The sequence below is a fragment of the Dendropsophus ebraccatus genome, chromosome 10, assembly GCF_027789765.1.
Source record: "Dendropsophus ebraccatus isolate aDenEbr1 chromosome 10, aDenEbr1.pat, whole genome shotgun sequence".
NCBI classification, from domain to species: domain Eukaryota; kingdom Metazoa; phylum Chordata; class Amphibia; order Anura; family Hylidae; genus Dendropsophus; species Dendropsophus ebraccatus.
This window is the reverse complement of record NC_091463.1, coordinates 11,307,940-11,325,938: the sequence shown is the minus strand read 5'-3', so window position 1 is coordinate 11,325,938 and position 17,999 is coordinate 11,307,940. Positions and strand designations below refer to the sequence as shown.

Genomic DNA, 17,999 nt, shown 5'->3' with positions numbered 1-17,999 from the left:
GTTGCGCGACCACTCTGGCGACGTCACGGAGATCAGGCACCTCGCCGGGATCCATGGTTGGAGCCTACTGTAACGCCCGGAGTAGTGGATCCACTGGGCCGGCACCAGCGATGGCACAAACCTCACCAGGGAGCGGAGTCTAAGGGGCCGCTGGTTTTCACCAGAGCCCGCCGCAAGGCGGGATGGACTTGCTGCGGCAGGCGACCCCCAGGTCGCTACCCCTGGCTTGGTTGCTGGTGTCGGCAGGCGAGGCGTGGCAGGAGATGGTACAGGCAATAGTCTGCAGATGAGAGAGCACGTGACTGGCTGGACACAGGAACAGGTGGAGTGACAGGGGAACAGGAACCAGGAACAGGGACAAGGGACCAGGTAACGGACAGGACTCAGGAACAGGGACTAGGGACCAGGTAACGGACAGGACACAGGAACAACAGGGAGCTGGGCCAAACGCTATGGGAAGCATGTAGAGGCTCCAACACAGGGGACAGGGCATGCTGGGATTTATAGGGAAGTGATTAGGTGCAACTACCAATTAGGAGCGCACTGCCCCTTTAAATCTGAGACAGCCGGCGCGCGCGCGCCCTAGGAGGCGGGGACGCGCGCGCCGGCCGGCACAGCGGGAGACAGGAGCGTGGAGAGGTGAGGCGCCCCCCGGGGCCGAGGTGATAGCAGCGCCGGGTCCCCGACTCTGGACACCGGCTGCTGCATGGGGCAGGAAGCGGTCGCGGCGGCGGCCCGGAACGCGGGACGCCGCCGCGGCTGTGACACCCATCTGCCTCAAAGTTGGCCGTACTGTGCGTTCAGAGATGCTCTTCTGCCTACCTTGGTTGTAACGGTTGGCTATTTGAGTCACTGTTGCCTTTCTATCAGCTCGGACCAGTCTGCCCATTCTCCTCTGACCTCTGGCATCAACAAGGCATTTCCGCCCACAGAACTGCCGCTCACTGGATGTTTTTTCTTTTTCGGACCATTCTCTGTAAACCCTAGAGATGGTTGTGCGTGAAAATCCCAGTAGATCAGCAGTTTCTGAAATACTCAGACCAGCCCTTCTGGCACCAACAACCATGCCACGTTCAAAGGCCTCAAATCACCTTTCTTCCCCATACTGATGCTCGGTTTGAACTGCAGGAGATTGTCTTGACCATGTCTACATGCCTAAATGCACTGAGTTGCCGCCATGTGATTGGCTGATTAGAAATTAAGTGGTAACGTACAGTTGGACAGGTATACTTAATAAAGTGGCCGGTGAGTGTATATAACAAGCCGCCATCTAGTGTAATAATCCTGTATATATAATATATAACAAGCCGCCATCTAGTGTAATAATCCTGTATATAATATATAACAAGCCGCCATCTAGTGTAATAACCCTGTATATATAATATATAACAAACCGCCATCTAGTGTAATAACCCTGTATATATAATATATAACAGGCCTCCATCTAGTGTAATAACCCTGTATATAATATAACAAGCCGCCATCTAGTGTAATAATTCTATATATATAATATTACAAGCCTCCATCTAGTGTAATAACCCTGTATATATAATATATAACAAGCCGCCATCTAGTGTAATAATCCTGTATATATAATATATAACAGGCCTCCATCTAGTGTAATAATTCTATAAATAATATTACAAGTCGCCATCTAGTGTAATAATCCTGTGTATATAATATATAACAAGCCGCCATCTAGTGTAATAACCCTGTATATATAATATATAACAAGCCGCCATCTAGTGTAATAACCCTGTATATATAATATATAACAAGCCTCCATCTAGTGTAATAATCCTTTATATAATATATAACAAGCCTCCATCTAGTGTAATAATCCTTTATATAATATATAACATGCCTCCATCTAGTGTAATAATCGTGTATATATATATAATATATAACAAGCCTTCATCTAGTGTAATAATCCTGTGTATATAATATATAACAAGCCTCCATCTAGTGTAATAACCCTGTATATATAATATATAACAAACCGCCATCTAGTGTAATAGTCCTATATATAATATATAACAAGCCTCCACCTAGTGTAATAATCCTGTGTATATAATATATAACAAGCCTCTATCTAGTGTAATAATCCTGTGTATATAATATATAACAAGCCTCCATCTAGTGTAATAATCCTGTATATAATATATAACAAACCGCCATCTATTGTGATATCCCTGTATATATATAACAAGTCGCCATCTAGTGTAATAACCCTGTATATATAATATATAACAGGCCTCCATCTAGTGTAATAATTATATATATAATATTACAAGTCGCCATCTAGTGTAATAACCCTGTATATAATATATAACAAGCCGCCATCTAGTGTAATACTCCTATATATAATATATAACAAGCCTCCATCTAGTGTGATATCCCTGTATATATAATATATCTAGCATAATAAGGCTATGTTCACACGTCGTATGAGACCGGTTACATTACAGGGTCTATACAGGGTCTATGCAGGAAACTCACCATTACAGGGTCTATGCAGGAAACTCACCATTACATTGTCTATGCAGGGTATTCACCATTATAGGGTCTATGCAGGAAACTCACCATTACAGGGTCTATGCAGGAAACTCACCATTATAGGGTCTATGCAGGAAACTCACCATTACAGGGTCTATGCAGGAAACTCACCATTACAGGGTCTATGCAGGAAACTCACCATTACAGGGTCTATGCAGGAAACTCACCATTACAGGGTCTATGCAGGAAACTCACCATTACAGGGTCTATGTGGGAAACTCACCATTACAGGGTCTATGCAGGAAACTCACCATTACAGGGTCTATGCAGGAAACTCACCATTACAGGGTCTATGCAGGAAACTCACCATTACAGGGTCTATGCAGGAAACTCACCATTACAGGGTCTATGCAGGAAACTCACCATTACAGGGTCTATGCAGGAAACTCACCATTACAGGGTCTATGCAGGAAACTCACCATTACAGGGTCTATGCAGGAAACTCACCATTACAGGGTCTATGCAGGAAACTCACCATTATAGGGTCTATGCAGGAAACTCACCATTACAGGGTCTATGCAGGAAACTCACCATTACAGGGTCTATGCAGGAAACTCACCATTACAGGGTCTATGCAGGAAACTCACCATTACAGGGTCTATGCAGGAAACTCACCATTACAGGGTCTATGTGGGAAACTCACCATTACAGGGTCTATGCAGGAAACTCACCATTACAGGGTCTATGCAGGAAACTCACCATTACAGGGTCTATGCAGGAAACTCACCATTACAGGGTCTATGCAGGAAACTCACCATTACAGGGTCTATGCAGGAAACTCACCATTACAGGGTCTATGCAGGAAAAAGGTCACAAATGCAGTGAAGGAGCAGCAGTAGTCATTGGAGGCCAGTGGAGGTCCAGCAAGTGTCATTTGAGGCCAGTACAGGAGCAGCAGTAGTCAACATGGAGGCCAGTACAGGAGCAGCAGTAGTCAACATGGAGGCCAGGCAGGAGCAGCAGTAGCCAACATGGAGGCCAGGCAGGAGCAGCAGTAGCCAACATGGAGGCCAGGCAGGAGCAGCAGTAGCCAACATGAAGGACAGGCAGGAGCAGCAGTAGCCAACATGGAGGCCAGGCAGGAGCAACAGTAGCCAACATGAAGGACAGGCAGGAGCAGCAGTAGCCAACATGGAGGCCAGGCAGGAGCAACAGTAGCCAACATGGAGGCCAGGCAGGAGCAGCAGTAGCCAACATGGAGGCCAGGCAGGAGCAGCAGTAGCCAGCAAGGAGGCAAGGGCAGGCACACCAGTAGTGAACCTAGATGCCAGTTAAGGCCCATTAGTAGCCAACATTGAGGCAAGGGCAGGCACAGCAGTAGTCAACCTAGATGCCAGTCAAGGACCAGCCGTAGCCAACTACAGTATACGCTCTGGCCAGGATCCCATGCGACGCCGCAAAGAACTGACATGTCAGTTTTCTGCAGCCGCAATTCAGTGAATTGCGGCCGTAGAAACCCATGTCAGTTCACACAATGAAGCGAGCGTCTCCGGCCACTTGCTTCTTAGTGTGCTATGGGAAGTTCTGATGCGAGCGCGCGCTGATGCCCCGCATCAGAACACTGCGGCCGGAAAGATCATCTGGCCGGTACTGCAGGTCTCTTACGTAGTGTGCACATAACCTTATTGTATTGTGTTGTGTTTATCCAGCTATATGGTGTAGTACAGTATATGGTGGTATACTAGCTGTGAGATGGTGTGTGACTGTACCGTACCAGATGGTCTTATTATGTCTTAGAAATAATTCAACAACTACAATATTGAAGCGGACATTATTTATTAACCAATTATTGCCCAGTACAGTTATTGGAGAACAGGGTGATGCTTCTTTTCAGTTTGGTGGACAGCTGACGCTGAAGATCCTCTATGGTAACAGGCTGGACTGAGTTTTTACCATTCTCGGCCCAGGATCCATTAGCTTTTGGCTGGTTGTTGTTTTTCACGCAGCAGAAGGCGCTCCATACGTGACTGGGAATGTTAACTCTTTTATCGCCCTTTACTGAAATCCAGTTGTTTCCAGGGATAACACCGGTGATCACGTACATCTTATCACAAGTGGCGGCAATTTTTCTCACATTCTCCTCATTGTTTTTCCAAGCTCCACAGTTCAGCATGTGATACATGGGGGCCACATTGGTGAGGGTGTAGGTGGCTGTTCGTCCTGGTCCATCCGGGTGGTCGGCGTTAGGATTGAGGTGACCCCTGTCGTAGCCAGTCTTTTCATAGTCGGAATTGATGGCTTGATTCTGTTTGATGAGGGAAGTCGGGCCAGGTAAGTTTATGTTGCGGATCGCTTTTTCTGTCTCTGTCTGGAGCATCATGTACTCGGGAAGTCTGGTGTTCACCAACTAGAATAGAAATACCAAGTTATTTTACTGGATAGGGCTATGTTCACACAATGTTATTTTTAGTAAAAGTACGGCCTATGTTCCATTTAGCAACAATGGCCGTTCTTTTTACGAAAAGATATGTTGCCTTGTCTTCTATGGAATCCCGGACGGAGTGTATACACATGGGGGAGATTTATCAAACATGGTGTACAGTGAAACTGGCTCAGTTGCCCCTAGCAACCAATCAGATTTCGCCTTTCATTCCTCACAGACTCTTTGGAAAATTAAAGGAGGAATCTGGTTGCTAGGGGCAACTGAGCCAGTTTCACTTTACACCATGTTTGATAAATCTCCCCCACAGTATACGCTCCGGCCAGGATCTCTTCCGGCGCCGTAGAAAACAGTTTTCTGCGGCTGCTATTCAGTAAATAGGGGCCGCAGAAAACCCTGTCAGTGCACACTATGGAGCAAGTGGCTCCAGCCGCTCACTCCATAGTGTCCTGTGGGGAGTTCTGATGCAGGCGCGCATGGATGCGCCCGCAACAGAACTCTGCAGCTGCAAAGAACATCCGGCTGGTACTGCAGTACCGTCTGGGATGATTCTTTTCAGAGACCGGACGCTCCGTGATCGGCCGGGTCACGGAATGGCCGGTCTCTTAACGCAGTCTGAACATAGCCTAAAGGGCCAAAACAATCCACATAATACCAGAGTGATAAACACATTAATCTAGTCTAGTACCATAGAAGTAAAGATGAGTATATATATATAGTATATAAGTACTTCGCAGGATAGATCGTTCTAAGAAGCGATCACCTAAAAATTACATGCCGTTATTTGGTCACCCAGAGACGCCATGGGGAAGCAACCCGGCCTGGGGGCAGACATGGAGGGAGAGGGGACTGATGTCTGCAGGTGCAATAATGAACCCTACTACTAAGAGGTGGCTGTCCCCACTGGAAATTGCTGAGCAGTTCAACCTTCCCCCCGCTCACTTCCTCTAATTGCGTGTCCGAAATGTATACAGCCTCTCACAAACTTATGGCATGGGGTGTGGGAATGCACTCATTCTCAGTCATACTGGAAGGAAGTAGCAGACTATATATTTTTACATTGGAAGGTCAGGATTCCGGAATCACCTCAAGCATTCCTCTTCCACCAACTCAGGCCACCAGAGGCTGATGGGGACGCAGTAATTATACCAGAAATGATACACATAGTACTGCATGTAGCCCTGCGATGTCTGTTTCAGGTTTGGTTGTCGGAGGCAGTCCCCGATATTCCCATGTTGGTTTCCCAATTGAAACTCCTCTTTGGAGGGGACAGAGTATACGCAGAAGGACACAAAAACCAGGGAACTAAGAAGTTCTTTAAACGCTGGAAGTCATTTATAGGATCCCACTTCCAGCCACAAGAGATAAGAGATATTTTATACCCTTTTAGATCCACGGAATGGTATTGCAGGAGCGATTTAGCGGATGCCCTGGGTTCCTTGAGACTGCCCCCTGCCAACCAAGCTGATAATGGGCGACTCCACACGGATAGCTATGTTGACATTGTGACCGGTGATTTACTTTTGCTCTCCTCAGGTACCTTTCCGTTATTTTCACCACCCCAGGATTTGGATGTGCCACGGTCGTACCCCGTGACCCCTTCTCCTCATGGACTATGGGACTAAATAAGGCACTTGCACCTTTCTTTATGTTGGATTTGTATTTTGTTGGTCATGGGTCATGGACTTTGTTATACTTCATGTCAACCGAATGTTTGTGTTTTGTGTTGCTTTCTACAAAACAAATTCAAATCAAATAAAACTTTATTTAAAAAAAAAAATTACAGCCGCGTATATTTCTATATGAAGAGAAAGTGCTAGAACTGCTGTGCGAAACATATAAATATATGTATAATGCAGCAATAATTAACCCCTTAAAGTGTCCCTGTCATTATACCTTTCGAAATCTAAATCAACAGTAGATGTGATATAAAGCAAGTTTGCAATTTACATTCATTATTATTTTTTAGTTATCATAGGGGTTAAAGTGTACGTGTCGTTTCTGACTCTTTTTTATTTTTTTTTCAAAGAGTCACAGGGGGGGAGGGGGGAGCGGATTTACGAAGACCAGCGTATAAGTACGCCGGTCTTATATTAAGCGGAGCCCCCTCTTTCCAGGCAGGATTCGCTAAGAGGCGCACGCCTCTTAGTGAATCCGGCCAGTCGAGTGCCCGGATCTGCGCCTGGCGTAACAAATCTACACCTGCTCCCCACCTTATCACAGCCCCCCAAGCTCCGCCAGCCTGCCCATCGAATCTGACCCTGGCGTACGCCTCTGGCATACCTTTCATAAATGTCCCCCCAGAAAGTCCTGTGCTTCCCAGGTCATCTGACCTACAACGACAGGTACACTTTAACCCCTAGATGACCCTAGACGTAACTGTACGTCCTGAATTCCTGATAAGCTATTAAGCTTGTTCCGGAGCAGAATGCGCTTCATAGCAGGTGGGGGCCGGCTGTTGTCAGTATTCGGGCCCTCACCAATAATGACAGGCTGCACCAGGAGCAGCTCCTGTCACTTACTGATCGGGACCCCCGCAGTGTGACTGTGGGGCTCCCGGTCACTGTGTCAGACCGCCAGAGGTCTCTTACGTGGTCCTGTAGAATTGAAAAGGGAAGGAGGAAAAAACAAAAACGCAAAAATTTAAATTGGCGCGGTCCTTTGGGTCATTTGGCTCTTATCTCAGCAGCCTTTTAACAAACTGTTACTGTTCGTGTATCAGTTTGTGTGCAGAGTTCAAGTTCGCTCATCCGTAATAACCATGGAAAGTGAAACCAGTCAAATTTAAAGAACGGGTCCTGGTCCTTTAACCTTTCCCGCATCAGAATGTAACTGTACGTCCTGATGTGGGTGGGGGGATCAGAGAGGGGTTGCATATCGACCCCACTCCGAACCGCCACTAACCCGGCTGCTATGTGTAGCTCGAGACCGCGGCTATTAGCTAATTATACATTTAAATGCAGCTGTCAAAACAGACAGCTTCATTTAAATGTACTATGTGTCCCTCTCCCTGGTGTCTAGTGGGGGGATCTCCCCCAGGCATAGCAATCGTGGAGGGGAGATCCCTTTTGCTTACTAGGCCAGGGGCTCAGCTGATCCCGACTCAGCAATCGATGAATCTGGTCTGCTGCAGACCAGAGTAATACAGCAATGATCTTATTGATCATTGCTGTATTATGTATACTGCAGTGATCTCTATGGGAGATCACTGCAGTAATACAGAAAGTCCCCCAGGGGGAATCAAAGTTAAAGTATACAGTAAAAAAAGTTTTTATTAATAAAAAAAAAATCCCCTCCCCTAATAAAAGTTTGAATCACCCCCCTTTTCCCATTTTATAAATAAAAATAAATAATCATATTTGGTATCGCTACGTGCGTAATCGCCCGAATTATTAAATTATCACATTCCTGATCCTTTAAGGTAAATGGCGTAAGCAGATAAACCCGCCAAAGTGCAAAATTGCAGATTTTTTTGTCACATCGAATCCAGAAAAAGTGTAATAAAAAGTGATCAAAAAATCGCATATAAGCAAGTAAGGTACCGATAGAAAATACAGATCATAGCGCAAAAAATGGCACCTCACACAGCCCCATAGACCAAAGGATAAAAGCGTTACAAGGCTGGGAATAGAGCAATTTTAAACACATTTAGTTTTTTTTTTTTTTTTTAAGGTTTTAATTGTTTAAAAGAAGTCAGATAAAATAAAAGTTATATAAATTACATATTGTTGTATTTGTGCTGACTTAAGGAACACACATAACATGTTGGTTTTACTATAGAATGAAAGAGGTAAACAGGAATGGGGTCCTTTTGCAAAACATGATATAGGGACTGAACATGACCATCATAAGAAGCAAGCAGGATTAAGATATGGGAAACGTATAAAATTAATCAGGCGCTGTACCTAATCTCTGAGGTCCATGGTGTTAGTAAAAGGTTCATTCATGGCCTCGTGTTACTGGGTTCTACCAAAGCATAATTGACAGTTCCCAAAACTGTATGAGCATCAACAGATTGTGCCGACCAATGGCACCCAAATGGTGGCCTGTGGAAAAGGTTAAAACAGCAACTCAAGTGAGTTTTCTCGACACAGATAACCCCTTTGGGAGTAGATCTGGCTGCCAAGATGCCAATCAATAGCTGTTAAAACGTCCTTGGTCTATCGGCAGCTCTATATAGTAGAAAAGTCAACTTTCTCTTACCTGTGGCTCCACTCGAAATGTCGTGTGGGATGTTTTTTTTTTCTTTCTCTGAGGGATATAGAGCAAAGATTGTTATAGTTTTTATACATTTGGCAGATGAAATAAAGGGGGAGGTAGTTTCTTAAACCCTTCCTCATCTCTGAGGCCCATGGTGCTGGCAAAATGTCCATCCATGGTCTAGGTGTTAAAGAGGTTGTCCGGGCAAAATCAACTTTTGGATAGAGGAAAAGTAAGAGATTGCAGGAAGTCCGACTTCCGTACCCCCTGCCGATCTCCGTGCCCCCACGGCTTCCCCAAGCAATAGCTACTAGTCTATCGCCAGCTCTATATAGTATAAAAGTCAACTTTTTCTCACCTGTGGCTCCATTTGGGATGTCGGCATGCAATCTATTTTGTTTTCATCGAGTTCTCCTCCATTACCAGAACGTCTGTCCAGGATATAGGCAGAATATATAGGAATTTTATATCGTCTACTATAGAGGGATGCAAAGAAAGGATTGTTTTGGCCCTGAAACATCTGGCAGATGGGGGTAAGGGGGGGGTCATAGTTCTGTAACCCATTAGGAGGAATGCCTTTATAGAATGGGACGGGACAGTCATCAAAGTTTGTAGCCACTTTTGCCAAGATGGCAGGAGTCACAGCCAAGACTAGAAAGAGACAGGAGATCATGATGGGTTCTATCCAGGTCCTCTCTGAAGCAACTTACCCGCTTCCAGGTGTTATAGCTGAAATCTGTGTAATCATTAACTTGGTCCAAACCTTTATAGATGATTTATTTCATGATCCCTTCCGTGTTCTGGTTCCAGGTCATTACAATCCTTGTAACATCATTAACCCCTTCAAAACCGAGCCCATTGATGTCCGGGTCAAATTAATACAATGTTCCTCTCCACCTACTAAGAGCCATAGCGCTTTTATTTCTCCATCTACAGGGCTGGTTGAGGTGTCATTTTTTGCACCATGATCTCTAGTTTTTATTAATATCATATCGCTTTTTATTAATTTTTTTCTGATATATCATTTTTAAAAAAAATCAGCAATTCTGGGGTCCCCTCCCCCCCCCCCCCGTTCATTTTTATAATGGGCAAGGGGATATTTTAAACTTTTATTGGGGGCAATAGTATGTTTTGTTTTTTTTAATACTTTTAAAACCTTTTTTTATTATACTTTTTTTTTTTACACTTACTTTCACTTTAAAATATGCAATCAATAGATTGCATATACTGATCTATGCCATAGCATAGCATGGATCAGTGTTATCGGCGATCTACGCACAGAGCCTGCCTGAGAGCCGACTCTATACATAGAATGCCGATCCGACAGGACGGAGGTAAGTGGCTTACCCCCACCCGTTGGTACAAGCAATTGGGACCCCCGCAGCCAAGGTACTCAGTGACAGGACAAGCTTCTGGAGAGGATGATGGCAGAGGGATGCTCAGTGTCCCTCCAGTGCCCTGTGGTCCTAAGTGTCCCTCTGCCATCATCCTCTCCAGCAGCCACAGCCCGCACAGCTCTCGGAGTCGGGGCGTGACATCACCATTTAATCCAGGAAGTGACATCACCATTTTATCCAGGAAGTGACATCACCTTGTTATCCAGGAAGTGACATCACCATGTTATCCAGGACGTGACATCACCATTTTATCCAGGAAGTGACATCACCATGTTATCCAGGACGTGACATCACCATTTTATCCAGGAAGTGACATCACCCTGTTATCCAGGAGGTGAAGCCTTGATGCATGTATAACTTTTGGGGGAGGGGGGGGGGCAATACAATACTTTAATAAAAATTTTCACTGGATTTCTCCTTTAGCATATATTAACTAATCAAGCAGAGTGCATAAGGGTCAACAGGAAGCACCCAGGTGTTGAGGTTTTTTATCTTCTGCACTGAGGTCAGACACTCTGGTACAGCCATATAGTGAGGTATTATTGTGTTGGGCGACAGGTCTAGATGGCAAAGTGGTGAGCCATATTTCTTCCTGTTCCTGCTGTACTGTGCAAAGCTGCTGAGTTTCCAGTCAGACACATATTGGATTAAAAAAATCCCCCTCCTTATGGACTAGCAAATGTAAAGAGTTTGCCCCCAAAGGTGTTCCTGCCCCATGTCTGGTTGGGCACTTGTAGGAGGTGCTGCTCTGAGTGTCTTACACGTGAACATGTAGGAGAGCATGTTGGCACCCAGGAGGCAGCATGGCTGTATTAGTATTCTCCAGGATGTAATGTCTTGTATCTTTGTGCGGCGCAGCTTCAACGTAATCCACATTCTGCCAAGAAGCAGAACTTTTTTTTGCACAATGTAACTGTGGTTTTATAGGGGACTTACTACTTGATTAAATGCTCTTGAGGTTTTTTTTTTTGTTATTAGATGTTACTCCGCATTATCTCAATGGTGGGATGATATGTGTGCATGTATGTTTATATACCCTATATATATATATATATATATATATATATATATATATATTAGTCTCTCAGAGCAGGTGTGATCCTACTGTTTAACACATGTCAGATATTCTTGTATGTATTTTCATGCTCTGGATGAAGGATTTACATTCTACTCTTCTGCCACTAGGTGTCACCAAAGGCTATGTATTATGATGTATGTATTTATTTCCCTGCACAGCTGAAGTTTACGGTTAACTGTGTTCTTTACTGTGTTTTATTAGCCAATCACTGGTTCAGGTGCTTCACACTTATCCTCCTATCACACACTTTCTTTCCCTTCTTTCTAGCACTTTGCCCACCAATAGAAGGTTAGTCTCGGTCACTCCTATTTAGGAGAGTTAGTTCCTGGTGGGAGGGTCTTTTGTCCAGTTGTCTGCCGTTGTCATGGTAGTCCTGAGTGGCAATTGACCCACTCGGACTATAGGTACCGCCACCCAAAGAAAGGGGAAAAATGACCCAAGGTGTGTGGCGGATGTGTATGGGTGCTGGTGCAGAGGAAGAGATGACCAGTGATAAAAAATACAACAGCTTTACTGTGCAGTCTCCGAATAACACAGAACACTTTGGCAGCAGATAGATAATCTGGATACAAACTTTAGTGCTCAACTGGATCTGTGCTGCGGAGATACTTGAGAGAGTGGAATACAGTAGAGGTAGTTGTAGCGGTGTTTGTATAGTGAAGAACAGAGTGGAGCAGAGTAGAGGAGAGGAGTTTGTCATGAGGGTCCACACCCAATGTAGTACTGTGCTCTGCCGGAACTTTGGAAAGATACTTGAGACTTGAGAGTGAGAAATACTTGTACCCGCGTTTACACGTCTGACCATCTTCTGCCCTAAAGTGTAAAGCTTCCCGTCCTAATAGGGTGATACAAGCCTCAGACGTGGTTACCTGGGTGAAGCTAAGTGTCCGAGGGCGTCCCTGTGTCACCTGCACTGCGAGATAGAATACGTAGACCTTCTGGTATCTTTGTTCTATCCAGGCTAGTTCCTCTGTGTATGAGGATACTGCCCTGCACTTTGTAGAGTGGTTATCGGCGTGGGTTGGATTTATCATTGACTTTTCTCCCTCTTGTGGTGTCTAGCACTGCAAAGTAGCTACAGTAGATAGACTGGAGAAACTCAGTGTCTCTGGCTGCTTTGTACATGTGTGTCTCAACCAACTCAATAACACACACTGCTCTAGACTTCCTGTCCACATGGGGCTAACCAGCTACTTCCCCAGGGGCTGTGTGTGTGTGTGGAGAGCAGGGATAGGTAGAGGAAGAGATATTACCTCCTATAGGACAGCACAGACCACATGGTACAATAACAACAGTAACCCTTTGCTTACTTCAGCTGTGCAACACATAACAAGCTTCAAAAGTAAGAGTGACACCTAGTGGTGAAATTAGAGAATGCTACCTTCATCACCACTAAACTGAAGACAGAACTTTACGACAGGTGCCTAGGGCACTTAACTGTGGGACACCACATTTTGAGCAGTACAGTTCCTTCCAGGGGAGTGGAGCTTGAACCTTGTCATTTTTAAGCAAGTAAGCCAGTTTGGGATAACGGACATAAATGTGTTCGCCTCCAGGAAGAATTGCAAAAGAAGTTCTGTTCACTTTCTGTCCAGACAATTCACATGCATTAGACGGTCTATTCCATAGCAGAATCTGTTTGATCATGCTTTTCGCCCTTTTCCACTGGTCAAAACCTTGGAGAAAGTGCAAAAAGAGAGAGTGAGGGTTATTCTGATAATACCTATCTGGCCCCATGGGGCATGGTTCAGTCTCTTTGGTCTCTATGGTCTCTTTCCAAACAGGTGGATCTACTAGTCCAGAAAGGTCATCATCGTTCAGACAACCAACTAGCTACATTTAGACAAGAAGACTTTTCTATAGCAATAATCGACACTCTCTTTTTCTAGAAAGTCTCCACCAAAAGAATGTACAGTATTCCAGAGTAAGGGGAATGTTCATCACTTCTTTCTCCTCTTCTTCAAAAGTCAACCTACGATACTTCAGTTTCTCCTGCTTGGGGGTTAAGAAATGTTGAAGTGTTAGCAACGGTCAGTGGCAAAGTAACGGACAGTAATCTCTGTGCTGTCCCTGCCTACTTGCCACTGACAGCCCTAGTCGAATAGGTCTAGGCAGGCAAAAAACAGGGAAAGTCACATTACAAAGCTAAAAGGTCAGATTCAAAGACAAATAGCAGAGGTAGTATGCTTAGCTGAGAAACTCAATAGCCAGCGTCGGTGTGATTCACTGCATACTAAATATAATAGATCAGGGGCTCGGTCCAGCAGCTCATTGGACTGGCCCCCTGATTCATAATTTATTCACATCTGTAAAACCTGGTGCTGAGTGGTAGGGAGACCTGTCACTCATGCACCCAGGCAGCAGGACACAGAGCGCCCCCCTGCACCCCCCAGCCTATGACGTGGGCCTTCAGTGTCCCCAGTTAACAGGGACACCGTCGGGTATCCGTGATGTCACAGAGGCCAGAGTCGGGAGGCGGGGACACGCTTCAGCACGGCCAGGCTGCCGGAACCACGTCAGCGCCGAAAAGAACGGCGCAGGAGCAGGATCGAGTAAGTTCCTAATATGAAATCTTAATACCTTAGAGGGAAATTTTCTAGAGATCCAATTATTTTCATATTTTTTAAAGGTGTTAAGGAAAAAAGAAAGGAATGCACTCACCTTCTAGGGTTGTGCAAAGTGATAGGCATAACACTATGGCACACTGTGGTGTCCCACCACGGGTGTTGCTAGTGTACACACCACTCGCAAAAGCCTGCACTCTAAGTAAAAGTAGTGATGAAGTAGTACCTAAGTTTTGCCACTAGATGTCGCTAGTATGTATATCTTTTACCTATGTATTGCACAGCTGTAGTACTCTAGGGGTTATTGTTGTTTGTGATTTGTGCACCAATGAGAGCTCTTTCCTCTTCTTTAGCTATCTCTTTTCTCCTTCTCTTGCACTCTCTTCTCACCCACTCACAGCAGGTATTATATACCCTGTAGGAGGTAGTCACATGGGGAGAGGAAGTGTAAGTGAGTCTTAGTCTGGTTCCTGTACAGAGAGGACACAAGTCAGAACAGTCCCTACAGCAGTCAAGTTGGGCACTAGCTTATGCCAGGTCTCCTGCTAGAGGATAAGTCCAGAGTAGTCTAGTCTACAGAAGCACATGGGAAGTACGGACACTCTTTTCTTGAAAGCAGCACTTCTACACACTATGCAGTGCTAAACACTCTCAGAGAGGACAAAGTCAGGGATCATCCCACCCACGCCGTGAACAAGTCTAAAGGTGCAGGACAGTGTCCTGAAGAAAGAAGAACTGATTTGGATAGAGCAAAGTTGCTAGATGCCTATGTACTCTATCTTGCACCGCGGATGTAACCAGAAAACTCTGACCACTCTGCTTAACTCAGGAAACAAGGTCTTGGGCTTGTGTCACCCTCATAGGACAAGTCTCCTGACACTAAGGGGCAATAGGTGGTGCAAAGACAAGCACAAGTATTCTCTCTACTCTCAAGTATTCTACTTATTCTATTTTTAAAGTTCCGGCAGAGCACAGAGAGAGGCAGAGATCCTCCTCTCCACTTCTCTGAACTTACTCTATTTCTCAGTACACAACTAAGCCAGCACAGCTATTCTACCTCTACAAGTTTTGTCAGTGAAGTCCAAAGTATATTGTCAAGTCAGAAGTCTATTGAGTATCACTGTATCGAGTTAATTTATGGTAACAGGACTCAGTGATTATTACCTAAGCACCAACACAATAATAGCACCTTCCTTGGGTCATCTCCCCTTTTCTGTGGGTGGCGGTACCAATAGTCCGGGTGGCTAATAACTCCACTCCGGACCACCGTGATAAGCGCCCAAGGCACCCACTCACATCCCGGGAGGTCACTGACCACAGGGGAAAGGGTATAGCCAGCCTCCCTAAAACAAAAGCAGTTGTGCCACCATACCTGTGTGCCCAACCGGCACAGGAGTCACGACAACCTAACATTTGGCAGAGCTATACTCCAACCAACCACCACAGTAGTGGCGTCACACTTCACCATCTGGCAAGTGACAGTAGTGCACCACAACATCATATGCATGGATCACCGCAGCCCATGAAGGAGCACCTATGGTAGCTTCTGAGGCGTGGAAATAGAGAATATTTTATTGGTGACTAAATGCAATGCATTTTGGTTCGGGAAATTGAAACAAACCTTCCTCAGGAAGTTGCCTCAGTTGCCTTAGGAAGGTTTGTGACAATTTCCCAAGCTGAAACTTGCTGCTTTTAGCCACCAATAAAACTTCATATCGATGATATCGCTCGTGCGGTCCAAAAATTTCCAGTTAGAATTTTACAGTCAGAACAACACAAAGAGAGCATTACACACCCCAGTATCAGGTCCCCAATATATTACACACCCCAGTATAAGGTTCCCAGTATATTACACACTCCACTCAGAGCAAGCTGTGGCCCAGAGATAGCATTCTACTGACTGACTGTACTAGTAGTTTGTGTCCATATGATGCAGCTGCACCCCATATCATCATTAGAGATGAGCGAACCGGCCAAGGTTCGGGTTCATAGGAACATGAACTCTGGGCTTCTGATTCCCGCTGTCTGCCCGCTCCGTGGAGAGGGTGGATACAGCCTGAGTACCGCCTGGAAAACTGGGATACAGCCTATGGCCATAGGATTATACTCGTAATCCAAGGCACCACTGTATATATAATATGGTAATGGTAGTTATCAGAGAAGAAATCATAGGAGGAAATAATAATAATAATAATAATTATTATTATTATTATTATTATTATTGTTATTATTATTATTGTTATTATACTATGGAAATCAGAATTATATAATAATAATATGGAAATCAGAAAACCTGAGTAATGGAATTAAACATGATGTTTCTGGCATCTGTCTTATTATTTCACTATTAATTAACCATAGAGCAAACAACATGAGCTCAGGTTATTACCGTCCGGGATCATGTGACTTCTGGAGAAAAGTAATAGTAACCAGAAGTGATGGGTTAGTAAAGTATTATTGGCTACCTAATGGCAGAACATGAATCCAAGGTCAACACAAGACCACAAGGGTTACACCTGGATTAGGGGATGTTTGGCTTTTCTCCTTTGCAGATCCTTTCCTGCTCCGTCAGGTTGGACGGGGTGGATGCCATTGTTGGGTCACTCCATAATAATGTTCCAGTGGGGTCAGGGCTCTGTCTGGGCCACTCCAGTACATCCACAGAGCTGTTCCTATCCTGCTCCTGGGTGGTCCTGGCTGTGGCTTAGGGTCATTCTCTTGCTGGAAGATGAAGCCTCAGCCCAGTCTGAGCTCCAGAGTGCTCTGTATCAGGATTTCAGTAATAGGTATAATATCTGTGTACTTAACTAAATTCAGTTTTCCCTCCACCCTAACCAATCTCTCTGTCAGGCTTCACTGTCGGGACAGTGATGGGCAGTGCCTCCAGGCATGATGCTTAGAATTGAGGCCAAAAAGTTCAATCCTGGTTTCCTCAGAGCAGAGAATCTTCTTCCTCACAGTGAGACTCCCTTAGCTGTTTCTAAGAATAGACAATGGCTGCCACCTCTTAGTAAAACATACACTGGCCTCCTCTACACTTTTCATAAATTTATTAATAAAAAAAACCTTCTAAAAATCTTTTTTTTTTTTTATAATTTACAGTAAACATGTAAGTAACCATCGACCTAGGAGTAAGATACATAGAAAAGAAAATCTAAGACGACACACATAAGATTATAAATATTTCTGGACCTTGTAAGGAGTTGCATGAGATTTAGTGATAGTTCCATGAGAACTAGTGATCATGGCTTATCAGGTCGGCAGGCTGGATGGTACAACATGGCACAAAGGGAAAAAGTGTCACCCCCATGTCCTGAATTTACTATAATTTACACCTGCTCTTACCAGAGTTCAGTAAGGGCACATGGGCAGCTCAGATGCACCTGGTTTATGTAGAGGCTTGCGTGCCTATGCACTGGCAGGGGACTAAATACCACCTTACTTCTTTATGTCAGGGGTAATAGTCGTGCCCATAGCAGTACCCTAATCAGTGTACTTTTTTTAATTGTCTTCTTAATACAATAAAATATATCATGCAGGCACCTATGGATCTATCCTCATAGTCATACAGATACATGGAAAAATTAATGGCATCAGAAATACAGATATTTATAAAAAAAAAATAAAACCTCTCATAACCATTCATTTATACATTGATATATACGCACAGAAATGGTGATGTATGTGGGGGTTGGGTGGGCTCTTCCCGGGTGACAGATTCCCTTTGAGAAATGTAGTACAAGGGGGCATCCTTTACGTTTAGAGGAAAGAAGGTTTCACCATTAGCTAGACGCGGATTCTTTACTGTAACAGCAGTGAGACTT

At 44.7% G+C, this 17,999-nt stretch overlaps 1 protein-coding gene across 1 annotated transcript; it reads right to left on the bottom strand.

Moving 5' to 3' along the window:
* Nucleotides 1-4,315: 4,315 nt before the first annotated feature.
* Nucleotides 4,316-9,860, bottom strand: LOC138802809 (endonuclease domain-containing 1 protein-like). The gene is made up of 3 exons (XM_069986483.1): nucleotides 9,495-9,860; nucleotides 9,140-9,187; nucleotides 4,316-4,903 (listed from the first exon to the last, which is right to left on the bottom strand). Exons 1-3 carry the CDS (start codon nucleotides 9,807-9,809, stop codon nucleotides 4,343-4,345), a joined length of 924 nt encoding a protein of 307 aa, XP_069842584.1. The 5' UTR covers nucleotides 9,810-9,860; the 3' UTR covers nucleotides 4,316-4,342.
* Nucleotides 9,861-17,999: the final 8,139 nt, after the last annotated feature.